The 23,357-nt window shown below is 34.7% G+C and overlaps 1 protein-coding gene across 1 annotated transcript in view; it reads left to right on the top strand.

The window, feature by feature from the left end:
- Positions 1 to 23,357, top strand: part of SMARCA1 (SNF2 related chromatin remodeling ATPase 1) — a 34,435-nt gene that overhangs the window by 6,861 nt on the left and 4,217 nt on the right. Inside the window, exons 3-23 of the mRNA XM_075763592.1 lie at positions 355 to 521; positions 1,447 to 1,547; positions 1,663 to 1,763; positions 2,052 to 2,231; positions 2,680 to 2,835; positions 3,086 to 3,217; positions 3,974 to 4,042; positions 4,807 to 4,916; positions 5,606 to 5,832; positions 6,399 to 6,520; positions 6,932 to 7,084; positions 8,451 to 8,583; positions 9,552 to 9,700; positions 10,319 to 10,438; positions 11,627 to 11,737; positions 11,934 to 12,047; positions 14,156 to 14,278; positions 15,856 to 15,988; positions 16,960 to 17,078; positions 17,265 to 17,477; positions 22,656 to 22,766. Of these exons, the coding sequence (XP_075619707.1) occupies positions 355 to 521; positions 1,447 to 1,547; positions 1,663 to 1,763; positions 2,052 to 2,231; positions 2,680 to 2,835; positions 3,086 to 3,217; positions 3,974 to 4,042; positions 4,807 to 4,916; positions 5,606 to 5,832; positions 6,399 to 6,520; positions 6,932 to 7,084; positions 8,451 to 8,583; positions 9,552 to 9,700; positions 10,319 to 10,438; positions 11,627 to 11,737; positions 11,934 to 12,047; positions 14,156 to 14,278; positions 15,856 to 15,988; positions 16,960 to 17,078; positions 17,265 to 17,477; positions 22,656 to 22,766 (2,844 nt within the window). The remainder of the gene's footprint in view (positions 1 to 354; positions 522 to 1,446; positions 1,548 to 1,662; positions 1,764 to 2,051; positions 2,232 to 2,679; positions 2,836 to 3,085; positions 3,218 to 3,973; positions 4,043 to 4,806; positions 4,917 to 5,605; positions 5,833 to 6,398; positions 6,521 to 6,931; positions 7,085 to 8,450; positions 8,584 to 9,551; positions 9,701 to 10,318; positions 10,439 to 11,626; positions 11,738 to 11,933; positions 12,048 to 14,155; positions 14,279 to 15,855; positions 15,989 to 16,959; positions 17,079 to 17,264; positions 17,478 to 22,655; positions 22,767 to 23,357) is intronic.

Here is a 23,357-nt window from a genome sequence, read left to right as displayed (position 1 = left end):
TAATCTTTGGGTTTTGAATGGGGATGAGTTACTGCAATGAGGTTATCAAGTCCTGCTGTGTCTCCCAGATTGCTGTGGTGTTCATGAAGGATCGTTTGAACTACCATGCGTTACAATTGGGTGCTCTAAAGCAATCCATGCTTAGCTGTAAGCTGAAGCAGCTCAAGAGCTATTTCATGATGCTTGTAGCCCTCTGAGTTGGCTAACAGTAGGCAGACGGTCTTGTCAATCTTTCCTCATGTAAGTTGTTCTCACGAGTGTCTGAATTCTGTTTCTTAACTTTTCATCATAAAAAATGTATTTTTATTATTGATTTTTCTTTTTTTTTTTAATTCTCCCCACTTTGGAAACTAGAAAGCAGATCGAGCAAAAAGGTTTGAATTCCTCCTGAAGCAGACAGAACTTTTTGCACATTTTATTCAGCCTGCAGCACAAAAATCACCGACATCTCCATTGAAAGTCAAGCTGGGACGGCCACGGATGAAGAAAGATGAAAAACAGTGTTTGATTTCAGCTGGGGAGTATGTTTTATTTTTATTTCTGACTTTTTACACTTTTAAACGAATTAATATATTTTAACATATTTAGTTAGTTGCATAGAGATTGTGCTTTCAGTAGGTCCAGAACTTCTCCTATTTATGATGTATCATAATTTCTTTAAAAGCTGGTTGGTGTATGCGTGCTTATCTATCAACTTTAGTATGACCTTGGATCACGAATACATTTTTAAAGTAAATTGCCTGATTCTTGCCACTTATCATGCTTTGGTCCATATTGTGGAGTGATTTTTGGAGCACATGAATTTCTTTTGCATGACACTGAACTAGATTATGCACTCCAGAAATGCACCTAATGTGCTCCAGCTGCTAGTGGATGTGCCAGTGGGACCAGAGTGGAGCTAGACCAAGTTGAAACAAGACAACGTGCTTGTAGCGGTGGATCTTGGATACTCTGCACCCGTTGTCTTGCTCCAGCAGTCTGTCTGTATTAGTCGGTAATGCAGGCATAGCCTGCATCTACTGTTTCTCAGGGGTCTTGTAATAGCAAGCAACTGTTTTTTGGAACACTTACAAAATGGCATTTTCTATTTTATAAGTCTTTTTTTTAATTGAACGTGTGATTCTTCTGAATGGTTTAGTTATCAAGTAGTTGATTCTAAGGCCGCCGCTGATATGTGTCTTGTATTTCTGTGTTGCTCATTAAAAAGTACCTTAGAGAACTTATGATACTTGTCAGAGTATAGTTACGGCTCTGGAGGACAGGGCTTCATATCAGCTTTTCTAATTAAAGGAATAACTTATCAGCAGGATATGATTTTGGTCAGGGTACCAAAACGCACACGTTGTAGATTAATGATTGTTTCTGTTATAATTTGTCTCTTTTGATTTTATGGTCAGTGTTTTGAAATTATTTCACATAAACATAAATCTTGAATTCCTTCTTTAGTTACCGTCACAGGCGCACAGAACAGGAAGAAGATGAAGAGCTGTTGTCAGAGAGTCGAAAAACGTCTAATGTGTGTATTCGATTTGAGGAGTCTCCTTCATGTAAGTATTGTATTGACAGTTTTCTGATTGCTGTGATGTAATTAAAATCTGAGCAGATTGCAATTAAAGTTTTCTACTCAGTATTTTTCTACTTCGAGGAATCTTACATTTACAGATGTGAAAGGAGGAACACTAAGAGATTATCAGGTTAGAGGTTTGAATTGGATGATCTCGTTGTATGAAAACGGTGTTAATGGCATTCTGGCAGATGAAATGGTAAGCAGTAATCTTTTGTAATTTTTGTGGTAATTATTGAGCAAAATTCGACATTAAAGTGCCTTATAGTATTTAATGTATATGCAGCAGTGTGCATCATTCTACAACAGATTTTTCGCAACTGGAATTGTAATGTAATGAAAGAAATTGTATTGCAAGCATTTGCTGTGCAGTTTGCTTTAAACAACTTAAGTGGCAGAATTATATAGTAAGAAAATTGTTTGAAACTACTTCAGCATGGTATTTCATTTCAGCAGGTTTCTTTCCCCCTCCTCTTTGTCAATGCAGGGTCTTGGTAAGACTCTACAAACAATAGCATTATTAGGCTATCTGAAGCATTACCGAAACATTCCTGGGCCACACATGGTCCTGGTTCCAAAATCAACTTTGCATAATTGGATGAATGAATTCAAACGCTGGGTTCCATCGTTACGTGCTGTTTGCCTTATTGGAGATAAAGACGCCAGAGTAAGTGCTGTACATTTCAAAGATGTGTGTGTTATTTGTCAAAGCTAGCATTTGGGAATGTGGAATTCTCGCTAAGCTACTTCCTTAATTACAGTGGGTCTTAAGTAATTACAGTGGGGTTTTTTTACACATGGTGTAGTGGGGGACTTGGCAGTTCTAGGTTAACGATTGGACTGGTTGATCTTAAAGGTCTCTTCCAACTTAAATGATTCTATGATTCTATATTTAATTTTGAATAGGAGAAAATTTTTGTTTTGCTTAACTCCAGCTGGTGATCTGTCTGTGCCTAAAGTACAAAGGATTGAAGGGTTTTGTTACAGTAAACATGTTTCAGTCCTTTGTGTGCTAACTTAGTGCATCAGTAATGTTGGTGGAAGTAGGTTTCACGGAATTCCATATGAACTGTTCATATTTATAAACATTTACAAATTCAATTGTTCTGCTTCAGGCTGCTTTTATCCGTGATGTAATGATGCCTGGTGAATGGGATGTTTGTGTTACATCATATGAAATGGTAATTAAAGAAAAATCAGTCTTCAAAAAGTTTAACTGGAGATACCTGGTAATTGATGAAGCCCACAGAATAAAGAATGAGAAGTCTAAGGTAAACTCAAAATTATTTGATACTTTGAAGATAGTTTGACAAAAAAGATTGCATCTGATTTTAGCAAATTTAAAGTATTAGGTGTGGTGTGGGTTTTTTTTAAATATAAGCCATAAGCTATTTAGTGGTAAATATGAATTTCATAGGTAGCTCACTGTCTTTAAATCTAGTTGACACTGTTTCAGAAACTGATCAAAATTCATTATGCTTAAGTGTATATGATGACGATAACTATTGGTTGTATTTCTAGCTGTCAGAGATTGTACGTGAGTTCAAGACGACAAATCGCTTGCTGCTTACAGGAACTCCTTTACAGAATAACCTCCATGAGTTGTGGGCATTACTCAACTTTCTTTTACCTGATGTCTTCAATTCTGCAGATGTAAGTTGGGGTTTGGAAGTACAGTCTTGTTCCTGTTATTTTGATTCCCAGACTGCTATCTGCAGAAGACAGGAATGACCAGCCTAATAAGAGATATATGATGTGGAAGACCTGGATGCAGTAGAAGCTCTGTGGCTTACCTAACTGTAGACTACTTTTTTTTTGCTCTACCTAGTTAAAAGAGTGCATTCTGTTAGTACAGATAAGGCCTCAGGCCAGTAATAGCAAATGTAATACTTAAATAGTTCAAGAATTATGCAAAGTGGAACAAAATTTGAGAAGGCAATGAAGAATATGAAGCATCCAAATAGGCATAAGTCTTTTTTTCACTTAGAATTTGAGTCATCTTCTCTTTTAGTGTTAGTATTTCCTTGTACTTCTATTTCTTGCTTCCATTGTTTTTGCTCTGTTGTCCATCTCATCTGCTTAAGGATTCTGGCTTCTTTTTCTTACCTTCTCGCTCCATTATTACACAAGCACTAAGGGGAAGAACTCTGACACTGCAGTGACGAGCATGGAAAACCATTGTAAGTTAAGCAGAGTAGTCGTAGTTTGTGGAGTTACTCAGTTGACTTGAATATTATAACATACTGGAGAGCTTGCACAGAATTGTAGACTAATTTTTCTTTTGCTCATAGAAGTAATTTGTCTCAAGATTTATGCCACTCCCAACTGGAGTGGAAGAAAGTCAATATGTGTTTGTTAAAACTACAGATGATGAACTGTTCATACCAATTGTGCTGTTTCTCACCACAGGATTTCGACTCATGGTTCGACACTAAAAATTGTCTTGGTGATCAGAAACTTGTAGAAAGACTTCATGCTGTAAGTAATTAAAGCTGTAATCGCATGTCATTGTTAGCATACACAGTGTAAAAAAGAAAAACAGATTATTTTTCCCCTTCATCTCGAAGGTGAGGAGATGACCGTGATGGTATTTGGCTGCAGAATTGCCCAGCAGAATTTTCATGAATTAAATATTGGAACTGACTATTATAAATACTGCTTTTTGTAACATTACTGTTTGAAGGCAGACAAAATCTATACATAAAATATGTAAATGATGGATTTTGAGATCTTTTTTGAAACCATTTATTATTGTGAACAGTATACTCATACACATCATGCTAGCCTGAATAAAGGCATGCCTTTGCCTTTGTTTTACTGTGCATGAGATAAAAGACGCTTTTCATCATACAGTAACAAAACAAATTAGAAGGAAGTACAACATACATTGCTTATCTTTTGAAATGTTGGTGTATTTTGTATATGCTGCTAGTGGAAATGGAACAGCTTATGTTAAAAGGTAATAAATAGATTTTTATGAGCTTATGGGTTTGGCCCTTGCTTAGGATAACTGGGATGAATACGGTAATCTTTATGTAGTGTTACATATTTATGTGTGAACCGAGCTTGTTAGTGGACAGCTTCGTTTGGCAGACTAGCAGAATTTTTCTGAAGGAATCACTGTGTCAGCAATAGATATTGATTAGTTCTGAATAAATATCAGATAATTGAATCTGTTAATTTTGTATTTGAGGCAATCAATTTCATAAATATGTCTGTGGACAAACTCTTAATTTGTGTAGGTTTTGAAGCCATTTTTATTACGTCGCATAAAAGCTGAAGTAGAAAAGAGTTTGCCTCCAAAGAAGGAAGTAAAAATTTATCTTGGGCTCAGCAAAATGCAGAGGGAATGGTGAGTTATTTCCATCAAAGTAAGATATTTTTTTTCCTGATAGACACTACAGCTCTTCACACTGATTTTTTTTTTCCCCCTTGTAGTTGCATGTTAAGACAGTCAGATGGAGCAGCCTATTTATAGCTCTCTGTGGGGCTTTTTTAAAAGATTCACAAGTCACAAAGAGCTCAGGAAGGGTAATGAAAAGAGTTGGGAGGAAGAAAGCAGAAACTTCTTTACTTTCCTTCCTTAATTTTTCTTGAACGTAGGCCTACTAAGTTTCCTCCTTTTGATCCAAGTGTATATGCACAGGTAAAAGTCTGAGCTGAAATTAAAATAAAACCTTGAGGAGCCACATACCCAGAAGAGATGTGAGAAAAGGAGCCAGGTCAGTGTAGCAGCTTCAGTCAAATAAATGATAATTTAATCTGCTTTGTAGTGCTAAAATGGAAGTATAAGATAACCCAGTAAATGACAGATCATTGTCACTCACAGACAAATTGCCTTTCGTGTTTTGGTATGGATTTATAAATCCTTATTGTAAGTCAGATGTTTTTGTCAAGTATCATAATAATATAGCTCATTATTTTATAAACAAAGCAAGCTCCCACATCCAGAAATAAGTAATTGGGATATTGCAGGGTTTCATTCATGTTTTAAATATCAAATAAAAACTGAGTTGTTCAAAACTGCCTGTAAAACTTCAGGTATACAAGGATCCTGATGAAAGATATTGATATCCTGAATTCAGCTGGGAAAATGGATAAGATGCGTCTGCTGAATATTCTGATGCAGCTGCGGAAATGCTGTAACCATCCTTACCTATTTGATGGTGCTGAGCCAGGCCCTCCTTACACCACTGACACACATCTCATCACTAACAGTGGTAAAATGTTAGTTCTGGATAAACTGCTAGCAAAACTCAGAGAGCAAGGTGGGTACCGTTTATGAACAGGAGTGATCTGAATGCTTGTTCTAAGTAAAACTACTTTCAATAAATTGCATAGATTCATTCTTGTCTTTCCTCCAGTGAAGGTGTTCATTACTTCCAGTGAAGTTTTTGTTGAAAATAACTTTTCTGTAGATCTTAACACATAGAGGGAAGGAAGTCTTACAGGAATGATGAGGAAGACTAATAATATGGAGAAGTAGAAAGAAAGGAAGAGCAGAGCCTCCCTTCTGGTGTCTTTAAGAAAATTTCTGATGAGAGGATTAGTTTGTCTGTTAATGTCAGTTGTCATCTAATTATCCTACCATGGTTTTAAGTGTGTTGTTGCTTCAGCTGTGTATTTCTTCTGTATAAATTATCAAATAATCTGTCTTTAGAAGTTAAATCAATACCAAAAAAGTAACTTCAGAAGAAAGGCGTATTTGAGTAAGTTAGGCATAATACAGAATATTTCGCACGAATTCTTACTCGTGCTCTATAGTAGGCTCTGTGATAAGATTAATGTGAAAACATAAAACCAACAACAAAAACCTTCTGTGTTACTCTGTCAGGTTCCAGAGTTCTACTTTTTAGTCAGATGACTCGCTTACTGGATATTTTGGAAGACTATTGCATGTGGCGTGGTTATGAGTACTGCCGGCTTGATGGACAGACACCACACGAAGAGAGAGAGGTGAGAAAGTTGTATATAAGCAAGAAATGTCTTTTTTTTTTTTTTTAAATATATATGTAAGTAATAACTTGTAATCTAATATCTAAAAGTAGCTACATCATTGCTTAAAGTAAAGCAAAAATGCTACAGTTTAAAAAGTCTGCTAAGAGTATACACTTTTCCTAACCAAAGTCCACAGTAAAGTAGGTTTCATTTGTTCTTCAACTAAAGGAAAAATGTCCTATTTTGTGGACTCAGAATGGATTTTTTTCTACCTATGCAAATCTACAGTTTCTTAATGTCTATAAAAAAAAATTGATTTTGATATGAAAATTCCGTAAATTTCAAAGAAATTTCATTGAAAGGCCACCAGCATGTTGGAAGCTTGTTTGAAAACTCTGATACTTTAACTACTCTTTTTTTGTCTTTTAGGAAGCAATAGACACATTTAATGCTCCCAACAGCAGTAAATTCATTTTCATGCTGAGTACCAGGGCTGGAGGTCTTGGAATTAATTTGGCAACTGCTGATGTGGTCATTCTCTATGATTCAGATTGGAACCCTCAAGTAGATCTGCAAGCCATGGTGAGTTAACTCCCTAATACACATTCATTTAAAGTTGTCATTGTTATATTTTGTATAAGTGTTTCTAGAACTTGCATTCTTCTTTATTTTTTTTTTACTTTTTCTGTTTAATACTAAGAAACTAACGAATTGAATAAGAAGGACATGAACAGAATTGTGGAAGAAACTGTAGATTTTTCTCTGTAAATATTGGTCTTAATTATTTTTATAATAAGATTACTTCTGTCAAAATACTGTATCAATACTGTTTATCCATAGAATTATCCTTAATTCTGTCTTTCTGCAAGACATCAGTAAACAAATAACAGAGGGCGGTTTCCAAAATAATAGCAAAGAATTAAAAGCATGCAGCTTTAGATTCTTCCCTTTTGGGAAGCTTATGCTTTTGCAACCCACCTTGTTTCTGCATGAGTGTAAAATCATTTCGTGGTGACACCAGGGAAAAACCCCTTATCTTTGGGTTAAACATACTAAAATCCTCTGAGTGCTGAATATCAAAAAATCAAGTCTAGTTTTTCATGTGGAATAAAAATCACGTGATTGTTCTTGCATGATTGGGGAGATGGAGAATTTGTTCTGTGGTTTGTGGGGTTTTTTATTTGCTTTTTTAAATGAACTTAAACACATCAAATGGTTACTGTAAATAACTCATCCTTTCAATGTGCATGCTGGCCCAATAATAGACCGACTTTCTGGAAAGTGCTGAGTGTGATTTGTGAGCTTTAGTAGGATTTTCAGGAAAAAATGAATATTATGCAAGAGAGTAAAAGCTTTAACAACTCATGTTTAAAGGCTAGTCAGAAAATCCTGGTACTGACAGCTTAAAGGCCAGTTGTTTAACTTTTTTATTTAAGAGGACAAAATATTAATTTTTATTCATGTTTTCCAGAGAGAATAAACACAAGTTTTGTTACAAATAAGTATAGTATGTTAGTCATATAACCTCATTTTCTGTGTATTGTACCTGTAGTACGTGAGCTGCATATGGAATTAATATATTCAAGCCAGGGATGCCAAAGCTTCAATACTTAACTCAAATGAGAGAATTAGTTTGAAAGCAGTGCAGATGTGCATACGTATATACTGCTGTATCTCCACTTCCCTATTGCAGTCTGGACAGACATTCAGTTACCTTAATTTACAGTGAGGTAGATGCATTTATTTCTATAGAATGACCCAACCTTAAAAGGTATAATAGCTAGATATAAGTAAATATTACTATACTGGTTTTACAGTTTTGTATACTCTTGATTAAGCAAGGAACCAAGAAATATATGCTAGTTTCAGTCTGCTGTTTCTGCAAGCTAACTGTCTCTATTGCTTGTGAGTTTTTGTTGCTGAACACTCATTGATTTGTGTTTGTTAGGATCGTGCGCATCGTATTGGTCAAAAGAAACCAGTACGGGTGTTTCGACTAATCACTGATAATACTGTTGAAGAGAGGATTGTAGAAAGAGCTGAAATAAAACTGAGACTGGACTCTATAGTTATACAACAAGGTATCAACTGCTATATATGTTTGTCTGCAACAGAACTGTTCAGTCCCTTAAAGTATGGGTTAAATAACTGTACAAATGTACAGTATGAGAGAAAGCAGGCCTTGTGTATAATAGCAGTACACTATATCAACCTAAGAAACCATAATGTATAAGTTATTCACTTGTTCAGCTGAAACTTTTGAAAAAAAATTTGTTTTCCTAAATAACGTGGGCATAGATCAATACTAAGACTCTAAATGAGGAAAGCAAACTAGACCTGAATAGATGTTACTTGTTTTTTGTGATATGTTAAAAAGGAAAAAAAGAAAGATGTGTTACATGACAGATAAAAATATAATTATATAGATATGCTTCTTACCACATATGAATCTACCGAACATGAAAACTGCTTTGTGTCTTTGTTTAGAAGCTCTTGGAAGAATAATTTGTCAAAAACTAAGGTTTTTCAGGCTAAATTTTGAAGGTTGTTTGTATTTCCAAAAGGGTGGGCTACTGAAAGGATGATGGTCTGTGAAGAGATGAGATGGGATAAGTGAAATTTTGGGACAGAAATTAGAATTTTGGGGAAAATATTCAGAGATTTGAGTTGAAATCAGTGAAATGAGTGTTAAAAAATTAAGTACTTAATAGTCATTACAGGATATTTTGTCATTTTTCATCTTGAAATAGGATTTTGGTCTTAAGAGTTCAGCTAACTTTTGTAAGAATAAAATCTTAAATACAAAATTTGGATTATCTGAATATAAAGTATTCTTTGTTACGGCTTGATCCAAAGCTGTTATTTTTTTATTTTCCCTGAAGTTCCTGATTTCTGTTTGTCTTCAGCTCAAGTGAAATGCAGTTTTTTCTGTACGGTTCTTCGGTTTTTCTTTTCTTGTTCTGCCAGTGAACTGAAAAAAATCCACTGTTTGCATGGTCTTACTAGAACTTTTGTATGATAACTTTCAATGTGTTTCTTCTAATTTTAGGAAGGCTCATAGACCAACAGTCTAACAAACTGGCAAAAGATGAAATGCTGCAGATGATCCGGCATGGAGCCACACATGTTTTTGCTTCCAAAGATAGTGAGCTGACAGAAGAAGATATAACCACTATTTTAGAAAGAGGTGAAAAGAAGGTTAGAGAACAGTTCTGTACAGATTTCGAAATGTGTCAAACATTAAATATATATGCACAAAATATAAATTAAATCTGATTATGTAAATCTATTTTTATGCCCAACTACTACTTTACTCTTCGTAAATATTTTAAAGCTTGTGAAAGTTTTGAGGAGTTATTTTCAAAGTTCAGACTGTGTACGTTGTATCTTAGGCACTGTTTATTTTGTGAGCTTTGAGAGATGTAAATTTTGTGCCAACAGTTCTAATAAACACAAAACCTTTATGGAATTGTGTTAGGGAATGAGTAGCTCTGGAAAAATGACCTATCATTTCAGCTCCAAAGAGTTGGGCATAAATTTCATTTAATTTTTAAAGTTAAATCATACAGTTGTAGGGCTACATTCCAGCATAATAAATTCAGTTTAATGGAAAGTCTTGGAGTCAGATTGTTCAAAAGTGAAAAGTACTGTGGGTGTCTCTCCTTACAAGAAAAATTGAAATAGAAGTCTAACACACACACAAAAAAACCATAGAGAATGTTTTAATAATGATCAAAGTTGTTTTTTGGTTTTGGTTTTTTTTTTTTCAAAAAAGGTAAACCAGCTTGAGCCTAAAAGTATCTTCCTGTATTTTAGACAGCTGAAATGAATGAACGATTGCAGAAGATGGGGGAGAGCTCCTTACGAAACTTCACTATGGACACAGAGATGAGCTTATACAACTTTGAAGGTGAAGATTATAGAGAAAAACAGAAGGTAATTTTTCTTAAAGTCTTTAAGACTTTAGGTTAGAGGTGCAGGCATAAAGGCCATACAAGAAATGTTGTGGCTGTAAAGGTTATGCTAGAGAAGTAAGAAGCCACTGAAAAATTGACTTAGCTCTGCAGAAGAATCAATATTCTGAATCTTTGCTAAATTAGCTTTCTGTTTTTCTTCATGGTAAAATCTGATAATATCACTCAAGTTTTATCCTTTCTGCAGCAAAAATACTGTGGGGCGTCCTACTATACTGCTGCAGTCAGTATTATTTTGCTGCTACATAACTGAGAGGAGAAAACAGGCCTGATGATGATTTTATATGTAGAACTTGGACTTATGTCTTTTTTTCAGTGAAGGTTTTAGTCACAAGCATTAATGTGAACTGTTTGTACAATGATTTACCTAATTACAGAAGGATCATCCAAGCAAAGAGGTATTACTCTGGGTCCCACAACATTACCTCTGTCTGTTTTGTACAGGACGTATAGTCAAGATATCCTTAAGGTCTTATCTGGAATCAGATATGTGAATGCTTGTTAATTACAGAATGCCCTTTTAACCCAGGTTTCTTATGAATTTTGAAGAAACATGTAGAAAAATAAAATATGTAATGAGAATAGAATGGAGTCTATATATATACATAAGATTCTTTTTTCATATTGATAATTATATTAGAAGAAGTTAGCTAAATAAAGCATAGTCTTGAAATATACTTTATTAAGTTTAATTTAGTTAAGATTAATTTGCTGCTAATGGCTTCTTTTGCCAATGTTGTAGCCTCTGTAGAGGTTATTCATTTTTATATTTAGAAGCAATTAATTCATTTCACAAGACATTATAGAATTCAGACCCCAAGTCCCCGGTCCTTCCATTGTGTTTTGGTAGATGGAATCATAACCTTAGTCAGGTGTATGAAGTGAGTAGAATACTGTAAGGGGATTTATCCATGCCACTGTACTCCCTTACTTGTGTATTATCTTTTATGTGTTCAAATACATGCTATAATCAGCTATAATTTCTAGCTTATTTTTAAGCTCTTTTGTAGTATCTAAATTGTTAAGGGCAACCATTAGATTTGCTGTGCAAAAATACGTTCCTGTGTTGCAGTGCCACATTAGTCATTATTTTTGCATCTTCAGGAAAGCATAGTTACTTTACTATCTTTTTATTCTATTCTGCATGTAGCTGAGCATGATGGAGTGGATAGAGCCTCCAAAACGAGAACGCAAAGCTAATTATGCAGTTGATGCTTATTTCAGAGAAGCTCTTCGTGTTAGCGAACCAAAAGTCCCAAAGGTAAGAAGCTGGCGAGTACGAAGGATTCTTTATGTTGCTCTCTTCTTCTTCTCTCCCATGTTGCATCCCCTGATCCTACCCTATACTGATAATAAAATGAATGTATTTACAAAGTGATACGTTGCCACTGTTACGGCAGTTTAATTGCACAGAAGTCAAGCTTATATAATGATAATGTATCTGTGTATTTTTGAAGGCTCCACGACCTCCAAAACAACCAAATATTCAGGATTTCCAGTTCTTTCCCCCACGGTTATTTGAACTTCTGGAAAAAGAAATTCTGTATTATCGTAAGACTATCGGATATAAGGTAATGCTTTTTTCCTTTTCAAATTAGTGAAACGTATGTGTATTCCTCTCTGCAGATGTAATGCAACCTTGACGATGGCTCAATGAAGTAAATGAGACAGCAACTAAAAATATATCATTCTGGTCTTATTTTTTGCAAAGTGCTTCTCATTGTGAAGGAAAATGGCTTAAATCCTCTATTCCCCTGTTACTGTTCTACTGCAGAACATGTAATTCCTTCCTTCATTAAAAATTTTGTATCTGTAGCTTTGTGTTTTGTAGTGGGTTCATAAAAATAAAATAGAGTAGAAAAAAGAAAGACAGTTCTTGTGCTTCATGTACTTCTCAAAAACAAAAGTGTGATATGTGGTCTAAGGTAAGAAAATAATTCTGGGCTAATACAAGATCACCTTCCCAGGGTATGATTATTTTTCATTATAGCTCTTGTATATCTTGTGCAGAAAGTAACTTCAGGTGATATTGAAGTTCATTTTGTGTTGATATGATGGTAAGCAAAATGACATCAATTTTCCTTGCATTTTGCTGGGATATAAAATGTTTTAAAGGTGTGGAGAAGTCTGAATGTATTACTACTACAAAAAAGAAAACCAGTCAGCAGACTTACCTTTTTTTTTTCCCCTACTATGCCTTAGCTGAATTCTCCTTCTTCCCTGCTGACATGACTGGAGAAGCAGTGAACTCGGATTCTATTTTGATGTTGATTTTCATTACTTGTGCCAGTGTTGGCTGAGTAAATCAAATGGATCCCCTACTTCCAGACATGTAACTTATTTTAAAAAGCCCCATGTTTCATGGCAAGTTGCAGCAAGAAGAAATCACATATAAAATGTGTTGGAGAATATAAACTTGTCATACAAAGTAACGGATAGGAAATTGGTTTTGCAAAAGACCAAGATTTAATCTTAGCAAAATATATTTTTTTAAGAAAAAGCAGAAAGTGTCTTAGAATCTAGTTTGAAGCAAAAAGAATTTTATGTGGATGGCAGGATAGAATTAAGAATTAAAGGAAGTATAACTAGTTTAGGAAAGAAATTACTCAATGCACCAACAAATAAGGATGAGAGAATTGCTAATGTCAACAATATGCACGTAAAAAAAATTGTCAGACTGGACAGGTCAAACATGAATAGTTGTTATGTTAAAAACAGTATGACAGTTTACTGATGGTGAAAGTGATAATTATGATTAAGTTTGTTCTGCTTTGAAATGGAAGCATAACTTTCCCTGTAAAGAGAGTTCACTATTAAAACTGAAGACTACCATAGTCAGTATCAGAAGGTATCACATAGGTAGAGACTGAGCTTTGTGTCAATCTTAAGCTGCCAAAGCCAAGAAGATTTCTTAGCCAGATGTTAAAAAACAGCTGTTAAGTTCCTTTGCCTTTTGATGCAGAAATATGTGAGGTCTACAGAATCTTTACTGGATACTGGTTTCTGACTTGTTTGCTGCTGTGTGGTGTGGAATTGCAATACACAGTTTAAAGGTCACAAATATTAAATTGGTGTCAAGGTGGAGAGGGGTAGATAAAATATTGCTAGGCCTTGTCTACATAATGTTCTCTGTCTGGTGTTTACTTTGGCAGTAAGGTAAAACATATTTGGTAGCTGTTGTACAGATCAATGCTTTAATAGCTGGAAAAAATGTAGAATATAAGTAAATGGTAAAATACAGTGTTTTCCCCTGGAATTTCTTAAAGAAAAAATGAATAGGATGCTCTTGTTACTTGTAGGTGAGGATAAACTTTACATTAAGAGCTTGTGAGACAAGAAGGAACAAGCATAGATACGTGACAGTATTTGATAAATCACCTTGCCTTGGAGGATAATATTTTCAGTTTTGCAGATACTGATGAATATATTTGGTACTTATTTTTAACATATTTTAATTGTAGTTTGGTTTCTTCAGGGTAGCCAAGGTGTGGGGTGGTGGGTGTTTTTGTTTTGGTTTTTTTGTTGTTCTGTGACAAGAAATGCTTAGTGACTGTGGACTGTATCAGTCCTGTGAGATCTAACATGTGCTTATAAATTGTAAAGCAAGGTTGGTAGAGAAGTGTACAGTCTGTTTAATAACACTGCTGCACCAGGGCTTATTGAAACACCTGATTTTTAGGTCCCCAGGAATCCTGACCTCCCAAATGCAGCTCAGGTACAAAAAGAGGAACAAAAGAAGATAGATGAGTCTATGCCTCTGAATACTGAAGAAACTGAAGAGAAAGAAAAGCTTCTAACACAGGTAAAATAAAAGCAGCTGAACCATTTCATCATATATTTTTTACTAGTATGGAATATAAAAACTGATAATGATAAATATGCACAAGAAAGCTACATTGTTTACAGAAAGAAGGAAGCGCACAACATGTAATGATTTTGGTTTTGCTTTGAGGAACCTTTCCTGGCCTTGAAAAAGTTTGTCTTAGTCACCTATTATTTCCTTGAACGTCTGCAATGTTTCTGAGGCAAGGACTTGTCTAGTAGGTGCACTACCCAGCAATACATGCAGAAACCCAGTCAGTGGGTTTTTCGTATATGCGCCTACCTTGAGTGCTTTTTATCAAAAAAGGTTTGAATCGCAGGACAAGCCTCTATCAACATATATGGTATTTACACAGATGTGTAAGACATCATGTCGCATTCATTAATTTTGTTCCAGCTGGGTGGTTAGGTCTGTTCCTTTTATACTGGGACTGTATCCCTGTCACTGGCTAGGTTTTGACTTTTTGGATTGATAACCTGCTGAGTAAGACTATTAAAAGCTAATTGTTAAGGAGAAGGGGGTGTCTCAAAAAGTAACAGGATTTTTTGATACAGAAAATTTTCTGTAAAAGAATTGGGGGTAGTGTACCTTGACAGGAAATTTGCAAGGTCACAGTTTGACTATTAATTTGACCTGTTTATAACAGAGGAAATACTTAAGCTGGTGCTAATATGCATGTCAGTACTACTGTTAATGATTAAGAAAGAAATATTTGTGTTGTTTATATTAGACTTCTTGTAAAGATGCTATCTAGTTGTGCAGTGAGCTCACTCAGCTGTAGAACTGACAGAGTTGCTTGTAAATGTATTTCTGTGATGAAAGAAACTCAATGCAGTACAAATTGCTGTTCAGGCATGTGATTTTCTTGTTTGTTCGTTCTTGAGGTTTTCTCCTTTCCCTGTCTTTAAATTGTAATGTCTCATTCTTGGATGATGTTTTTGTGCATTGCACCTCACTTAACTGTACAGTTTTGGATTCATTTCTTTGGTACATAACAAATTTTCTGTTTGACAGTGCTATAGAGTTTCCATTTGATTGCATCTTGTTGGACTAGAGATTATTTCTTGACATATTTACGCTTTCATCCAGCTGTTTGGTTCAAGGTTTGTAAATGTCTGAAGTAGGAGCCCTTGCTTTAGATAATTACACTACTGTAAGATCGCGTAGTGATGCTTGCACTTGATCACCCTATACTCCTAATACATTTGTTGCTTAATTTCTGCTGATGGGTGATGTAAATAAAATTACAGTAACTTGTCATTGAGATTATTTTCTTTTTAAACTTTTTGCATAGTATTTCTCCAAAGAAACAGAGTAAAAAGCTCTTATTAATGCATGTGGATTCATGCACAAAAATAACTCTTTAGACTTGTAATGATTCAGTAATAAACCCTGGATAATACAAGTTTATGGAAATCCTGAAAGACCATTAACCACTGTAATTACATGACATTGCAGAGGCATTGCCAACTGGAGCAAATGATATATAAGACAAAATTTTGCAAAATGCTTCACTTCTACCTAGTAATGCCTTCTTGGTCTCTTGCTGCTTACAGGGTTTTACAAACTGGAATAAAAGAGATTTTAACCAATTTATTAAAGCTAATGAGAAATATGGTCGTGATGATATAGACAATATTGCCCGTGAGGTGGAGGGAAAGTCACCTGAGGAGGTCATTGAGTATTCAGGTTTGTGATATTTTGAAATTTATTTCTTAATCACGTGGTATCACCATCACTTTTGCTACATATTGTTTTAAAGTTACAAGGTGTAGAATTTAGATGTCTTAAGGATATTTTTTTAAAACGTGCATGATGGTTCTTTTCAGAACTCTTAATTCTGTTAAAAAGCTTGAATTTGCAGCATATAAAGATGCCTTCAGCTGCCTTTATCCCTCCTTAGTCAAAATTTATTGGCATAGTTAATTTACATTGACAACATGGTCTTGTGGAATCATGAAGCTGCCTTATAGTGGCAACATGATTCTTTATGCTGTGAGTACATATGCTATTTTAGCTAGTACGTTGTATCTTTGTCTTTTGTATTTACATAGTATTTTTTAGTTTGTACAGAATTTTTCCCTTTTCATCATTGGATTTAATTTTACTAAACATCTTCATAAAATTTAACTTTGCAATGTCCTTGCTATAGCTTAAGGAAGAGCTCCACAAGAGTTCCCTTCAAAGTGTTGAATTTATCTTGGTTTTGCTAAAAGGTGTCACTGGAGAAGACTCATATCACTGGGTTTTACAACAGCTAGACTAAGTAGTCTCTAAGGTTAGAGATAGCTACTGAAAACTGAAATACGAATGTTTCACTGCTAGACTAGCAGCTCTAACCTGTTTCACCATTGTTATGAAAAGCTATCCTTAAAATTTTTTTCAGTTTTACATGACTATAGTTAATTGACTGTAAACTTTGTTACAGTTGTTTCTAAACCTTTGCTCATAGTTAACTTTTAAAGACATTGAATAAAGAGTCTGTGCAACTTTATATCTTGGATAGCATAGTAAAAGGGAGAGTATTAGCAATCTTGAAGATTTAACGAAACCACAAACTGTGTTCCTTTTTTTTTTTTTTGCTGGAGTGCCTCAACTGAGTAAAGTAGTAAGAGTAGAGGAAAAGATTTTATTTTATAAATTACATTTTGCATTTTTAGCTGTCTTCTGGGAACGTTGTAATGAACTACAGGACATTGAGAGGATTATGGCTCAGATTGAACGAGGAGAGGCAAGAATTCAACGGAGGATCAGTATCAAGAAAGCCCTCGATGCCAAAGTAATCATTGCAGGTTTTTTGTTTTCTGTAACTGATTTCTTCCAAATTCCTTCAGAAAAGGAGTCGTTGGGGATGGAAGTTCTGTCTTTTTATATAGCACATATGATGTACCACATATCAGTAATGTACACTAGTATGTAATAAATCCTGTATGTTTAATAGTCCTTATTTTTGTTTTGAATTCAGATTGCAAGGTACAAAGCACCTTTTCATCAGTTGCGTATTCAGTATGGAACAAACAAAGGGAAAAATTACACAGAAGAAGAAGACAGATTTTTGATATGCATGTTACACAAGATGGGCTTTGACAAAGAAAATGTGTACGAGGAACTAAGGCAGTGTGTGCGCAATGCTCCTCAGTTCAGATTTGACTGGTTTATCAAATCTAGAACTGCAATGGTAGGTACTGGTTACATGGACCAAGGGACTATATGAAACATCTTGTCCCTTTTTTAAGCACCATCACATACAGTTTGGATTTGTGCCAGAATATTGGAGTCTAGGAAATGAAGTGCTGAAAAAAATAACTTATTTCTAGTTTTTAATAAAATAACCTTTTCCCATAGTATAGCAAACACAATACAGGTGAAACAGATTAGAAAACCTGCCAGGCTCAAGTCCCATGTTACCCAAAGGGATTAATGCAGAGGTAGACTATCCTTGCAAATATCCTTGTTATTTTTGTTGCAAACCACAAGTTTTACTAAACACTGTCACTTAAAATATGCCTGCTTTTCAGAATTGTTGGACAATGTCAAAGACTGAAAACTTCTGAATTATATACTGGGAGGAAAGAACAGCTATTCTGATATTGGTACTTAATCTCTAAAACCATGAGGGAATTTAGTGATTCATATAAGAATTAATCATTGAAGCAATTGGTTTGAAATGCACTTTGTCATTGTGAATAAGGATTTTCACATGCGAGTGCTTAAATTTTTTTGGTTATACTGTTCTGAAGATTTTGTTCATACTTAGAGAACATAATAGAAGTTTGATAGCAAGTAGATTAGTAAGCTGAATTTTAGCTGTATTTTGTTTTCCTTTCTCTGTCTGAAGAGCAGAGCTGTCCTTTTTTAATTCAGTTATTAAGTGGTAAGTGATAACACTAACAGAAACTACTGTGGTTGCAAATAATAAGCTATGTAGGTACCAACCTCAGAATATGGGACTCTTAGTGACAAAAAGCTGTTAGCTCTGCCCTGGAATTTTTGCTCAGATTTTCCCTGATTCAGTTTTTTTCTTAGAAGAAAAAATTGTAAGTCTGTGCACCTTACATAAGAAACACACACGTGTGTTTTCATGTGAATGTATTATGTGGGGGAAAAATGTACTTCCAGATTTTTTTTATAGTACCGGAAATAACTTTGTCTTACTCACTTGTGATGAGTGAGAGCTGGAACATGTTTTTTGTCTGCTTGAGTTACAAAACTGTATTGGTCATGGCTGATACAAAAGAGCACACTGTCCCTTATACAGCTCTCATAGATTGTCCCCATTGTCTTGTAAGCAAATTTCTAATTAAATGCTGTGCTGCAGTGATGTAATTTTGTATACAAATCTGGATATTTTATTTTAGCAGTGTAGTCTAGCAATTGTAGAACCACTGTGCACTATTGTTCACTCTTAATTTCCTGGCCTCAGGATTTGTTTATAAAAATGTTCTTTCAGACTTCTGGGTACTGTACTATAAGAATAAATAAAACATAAGATAAAATATTTAAAATGTGTATTTGAACAGGTGGGAATATTTGCTTTTCCCACTGCTACTTATAATTATGCAATACAATTTCTACTTGGTATTTCAGCAATTAAAGTGTTTCTGGATAGTGTAGCAGTTATCCCTTAATTAAAAAGAATTAACAAGCTTTACTTGCTAAAATGTCTGTCTGAAGAAATACTGGATTTTAAAATTATGTCTATAAAGAGAAAAGAAAGGTCCAGTATTTAGTCCGTTATGAAGTTTCCTTTAAGTTGTCTATGGAGGAATACATTTGAGTAAATCACAGAAACGGGTACTAGAAATTAAAAATGTAGCTCAACATTTAATATTAGTTGACATATAGTGAAATCAGGTAGAGTTAAATATTCAATTTAAATCTTGTAGATCTTTGTCTTCAGTATAATTTTGTTTTTAAAGGGGAGGGGAATCATTTGCTAAAGTGTAGAAATATGTTCTATGGTGTCTAAAGCTGAAATTGAGGCAGTGGGAATATAGTGAATCTTTTGGCTTATGTTTTCTCTTAAAATGCTATCCATTAATATTTTTAGGTTTTCTGCTGTTAGACAATTGAAAATAGTATGAAAATGCAAAGATAAAGTAATCTTTCAGTGTGCATTTAATTTTCTTAAATGTTTTAACTGTCATATGTATGGTTTAGTAGTTTATAACTGCCAATCACTGATATATTTTATGTATTCAAATATCCTGACATTAGTGGAAGTTAATTTCTGTGGGTCTATTTTGCACTAGCTTGGTAACTTTTATGAAGAAATGTGCTGGAAAGTCACTTGATACCAAGAAAAACGAACCAAGTATAAACACCTTTATAAACCAAGTATAAACCAAGTATAAACACCTTTATAAAGGGCTAAATAGTAAGTTTGGTCAAAGTGGATAAAACTTCTTAAAATACTGAAATTCACATGTGATCTCAAAATTACCCTTTATTACATTCAAACTAATATGAAACAAGATAGAAAGGGCAGTGTAATTCTGAAAAGGACTTACCAGGCTCTCTGAGAAAACTTTGTTTTCTACTAACCACTAGATGTCTCTTGAATTCCACGTAAATAGCTAATTTATCTTCCATCTTATTTCTGCTACTTCTACTTCTGAAGATTTCTCTTTGGAAAACAAAAATTCTGCTTCATTTATTTATTCCAAAACTAGATGGTTTACTCAAAATGTAAGTTTTCAGAGATTGGGAGTGCCTAAAATTGTATATTTTTTTTTTAACTGGGCACAGAGGCTTAAAAAATTAAGTTTAGTTGTTGTTCTTTTATTTCTGTCCATGCTGGAAGAATGTAAAATATCATGGCAGTAGTGACTCATGTATCTGTTTTCTGAAGTCATAAATCGTGCGTATTCTTTTACCTTTCTGCAAACCCTACTCAGTGTAAGAGAAATGACTCCTTTGTAAAAACAGGAACATACGGGCCTGTTGACAGAGTGTAGGACTACTTTCACTCCCAAGTCAGCATCTCTGCCTTCAGTCATGCAGAAGGTGATGGTTCAGTGCTCCCATCTTATTTATTGCAATACTAGTCTTTATAGCTATGAAGGGGAGAGCAAAGTACATCTTATCTCTTTCCATCCTAAAGAGAAAAGTATCAGGCCACACTGAATAAAATCTCTAAAGGTGCAAGGCATTTAAAACCCTTTAACTATATTTTTATAGTAATAAAATGGAATGGATCAGTCCACCTTGAAATTTCAGTAGCTCAGTGGAGGATTTAGGTATAAAGAAACCTGTGTGCATGCCGCATCTTACTGTCAACTGCTTGTGTGATTCTCCAGAGAAGATTGGTTTTGAGTCCATCCTCTGTCCACAGCATGTTGTTCTGGAGAACTTCATCAAGAAGTCTAACCATAAGGCTGTACACTTAAATACATACATTAATAACTGTATGTATTTTTCCCCAGGAAAGAGGAGGATTTTTCTTTGTACCTTAAGGAAATAGATCAAGGTTATTTCTTAGTCCATTCTGATTAATTCCTTGTCTTGAATCTAACACAAACCAGTTTCTCATATACTAGAAAAGATCTGGCTGATAGTTATTATGGAGCAGCTTGTAATTGGTCTTTACCCACAGCTCCGAAGTCTTTGAGTGCAATGTACACAAATTTAAATGACGTAAAATGCTTCTGACATACTGACAATCATCTTTCTGCTTCTGTCTTTTCCTTTTTAATTATCTCTGTTCATCTATAGAGTGTAGGTTTTTGGGACAGAGGCTCTCTTTTGTTCTATGTTTGGGGATGCAATGTATGTTGGAATGGCTTGCACTTAAATTTTCTCAGGCTTGTTGCCTTTTTATCTAAAAACTGTTCCATGGGTGGAATTTGAGGGTTTTTATTGGTTAAAGTGAGAGTATTGTAGTTCCAGCAGGACTGTCACATCCCAGGGCACAAGCATGGGGCCCTAATTTATGGTTGAACCTGTACTGGGGAGTGTGGGATTACTTTTACATGGACATGGTAGAAATGACTTGTTATAATACTCTGTTTGCAAAACTACATGTATGAGACTGGAACATTTCCAGTAGGGACTTGTAAAGAAAAATGTCCTGAATTTTTTTGCGGTAAAAAAAATAAATCACGTGGCAGCAGGATGCTGCGTGCCCATTCTGAATTACATAGCTTTAACCTGAGGCCATGGAGCCCCCTTTTGTAGAGGAGTCTGTAGAAACTATAGAACTTAAGGAACGTGGTTAAGCTCAAGGGTATAAATGTCTCAAAGATGAGTCATATGCTTGACTGTTTCAGAATGTTCAGGATCAAGAAAGCGTGCAGGCTGCATCGTTTTCCATCATGTAACATGATGGCTGAGGCAATATACAGATTATAGATGCTGAGAAAATAGAGACTAATTCCTGGGCAAAAAGGTCACCTGTTCACTTCATTGCAGATAGACCAGGTGCAGGTTAAGATTTATGCTAGTAGGTAATTCTAGGGTAGCTTGTGGTTCAAAAATTGCTTCATTGAATTTAAGAGATAAGACACATTTTTCTGGCTTTTTTTTTCCTCAAAAGAAAGCTTTCTGCTTTGAGTTGGCAAGAAAAGCCCATGGAATCACAGTTCTCAATATACATAGAACATACTGAAAAATTATAATTAAAATGAATACTATTATGTATTTGGTATGAAAGAGATGTATTTTTTGAGATGGGATACAAGAAACTGCCCAAGTCAAATGAGTTGTATTAACCAAGCCAGCTGTTATTAATTGCAATGCAGATACTTCTAGAGTTGGAAATATTTTTAATGTAGAAATGATGTTATGGCATTTAATCTTGATCACTTTCAGATGGCTTGGAAGCCTTGATGCTAAAAGCCTTTAGGGCCTGCTACCTACAACAGTGAGTTCGCAATTTAAGACTGGATAAGTTTTTGGCAGTTTGGAGCTCTACAGTGTCTTATCACAAAAAACCTAGTCCGTGTGCCACAGAAAAGTATTTCTTAAGATAGCTTTGATTCCTTTTCTCTCTGCTCTAAAGATATATTTGAAGGCCTCTTTTCCTAAAATCTGGCATAGTATGCTGGCAGGCTGTAATTTACATCAGCTAAAAGAGATGAAAGATCAAATCAGTCTTTTGGGGTGTCAGTTTGGAAGATACAGACAATCCTGAGAACTCCTTGTCAGGCAGTTGACTATTTCAGTAAATCTGTCTATAAAGAAAATTACATTAAGGTAAAGGCAGGTGAACAATAACTAAGCTCATCGTTAGTACATGAATATTGAATGTTTTTAGAAAACCTAGGAATTTTGGAATTCAAGAATTTTGAACATATTTATGTAAATGAGAGACTTTGTATTATTAATTTAGATAATTTGATGTTTTCTGTTTCCTTAGGAGTTTCAGAGACGCTGCAATACTCTCATATCATTAATAGAAAAAGAAAATATGGAAATTGAGGAAAAAGAGCGAGCTGAAAAGAAGAAAAGAGGAGCAAAAGTTACAGCAGTATGTTTAGCAGCACTTACTTTACTTCTACTGTGGCAAAATTCAATTATATTTTGTTAGAAAATGAAAAAGATAATTATAGCCACTGATTCTTTAACCCATTAGTTGAGCAATTAAACTGTAATATCTGTCTCTTCACAGCTCTCCTAGATTTTACATAGGCATTCCCAATTCATAGTATTTTGGGGCTTTTTTGAGAAGAATCTTTTTTGTTTAAGTAGCAGAAGACAACTCTTTTTCAAGAAAATGTAGCACTGCCCTCTTTTTTAGATACATATTAACATCATATGTTTGCTTTAATCTCAGATTGTTATTCTTCCCTTACATAGTAGTTCCTGGAAGAAGAAATAAGTGCTTCTTTTATTTCGAAGAGTTGTCATCTTTAGAAAAGAGCTGTGTATAAGTCAAGGTCCTGAGCTTTTCATCCAATTCATGGTCTGTGTGGTACCTGTACCATTGAGACCATGTAATGTTTTCAAGAAGATGAAAAGGGTAGCAGAATTCAGTGTCTAAATCTGGGATTCTTGTTGGCACTTCCATGATATCCTACAAAGCCGAATTGAAATATATAATACATTAGGGTCACTTATC

Source organism: Balearica regulorum, chromosome 11 (assembly GCF_011004875.1).
Source record: "Balearica regulorum gibbericeps isolate bBalReg1 chromosome 11, bBalReg1.pri, whole genome shotgun sequence".
Classification (NCBI taxonomy): Eukaryota; Metazoa; Chordata; class Aves; order Gruiformes; family Gruidae; genus Balearica; species Balearica regulorum.
The sequence above is the reverse complement of the archived record's forward strand: the minus strand, read 5'-3'. Positions and strand labels throughout refer to the sequence as shown.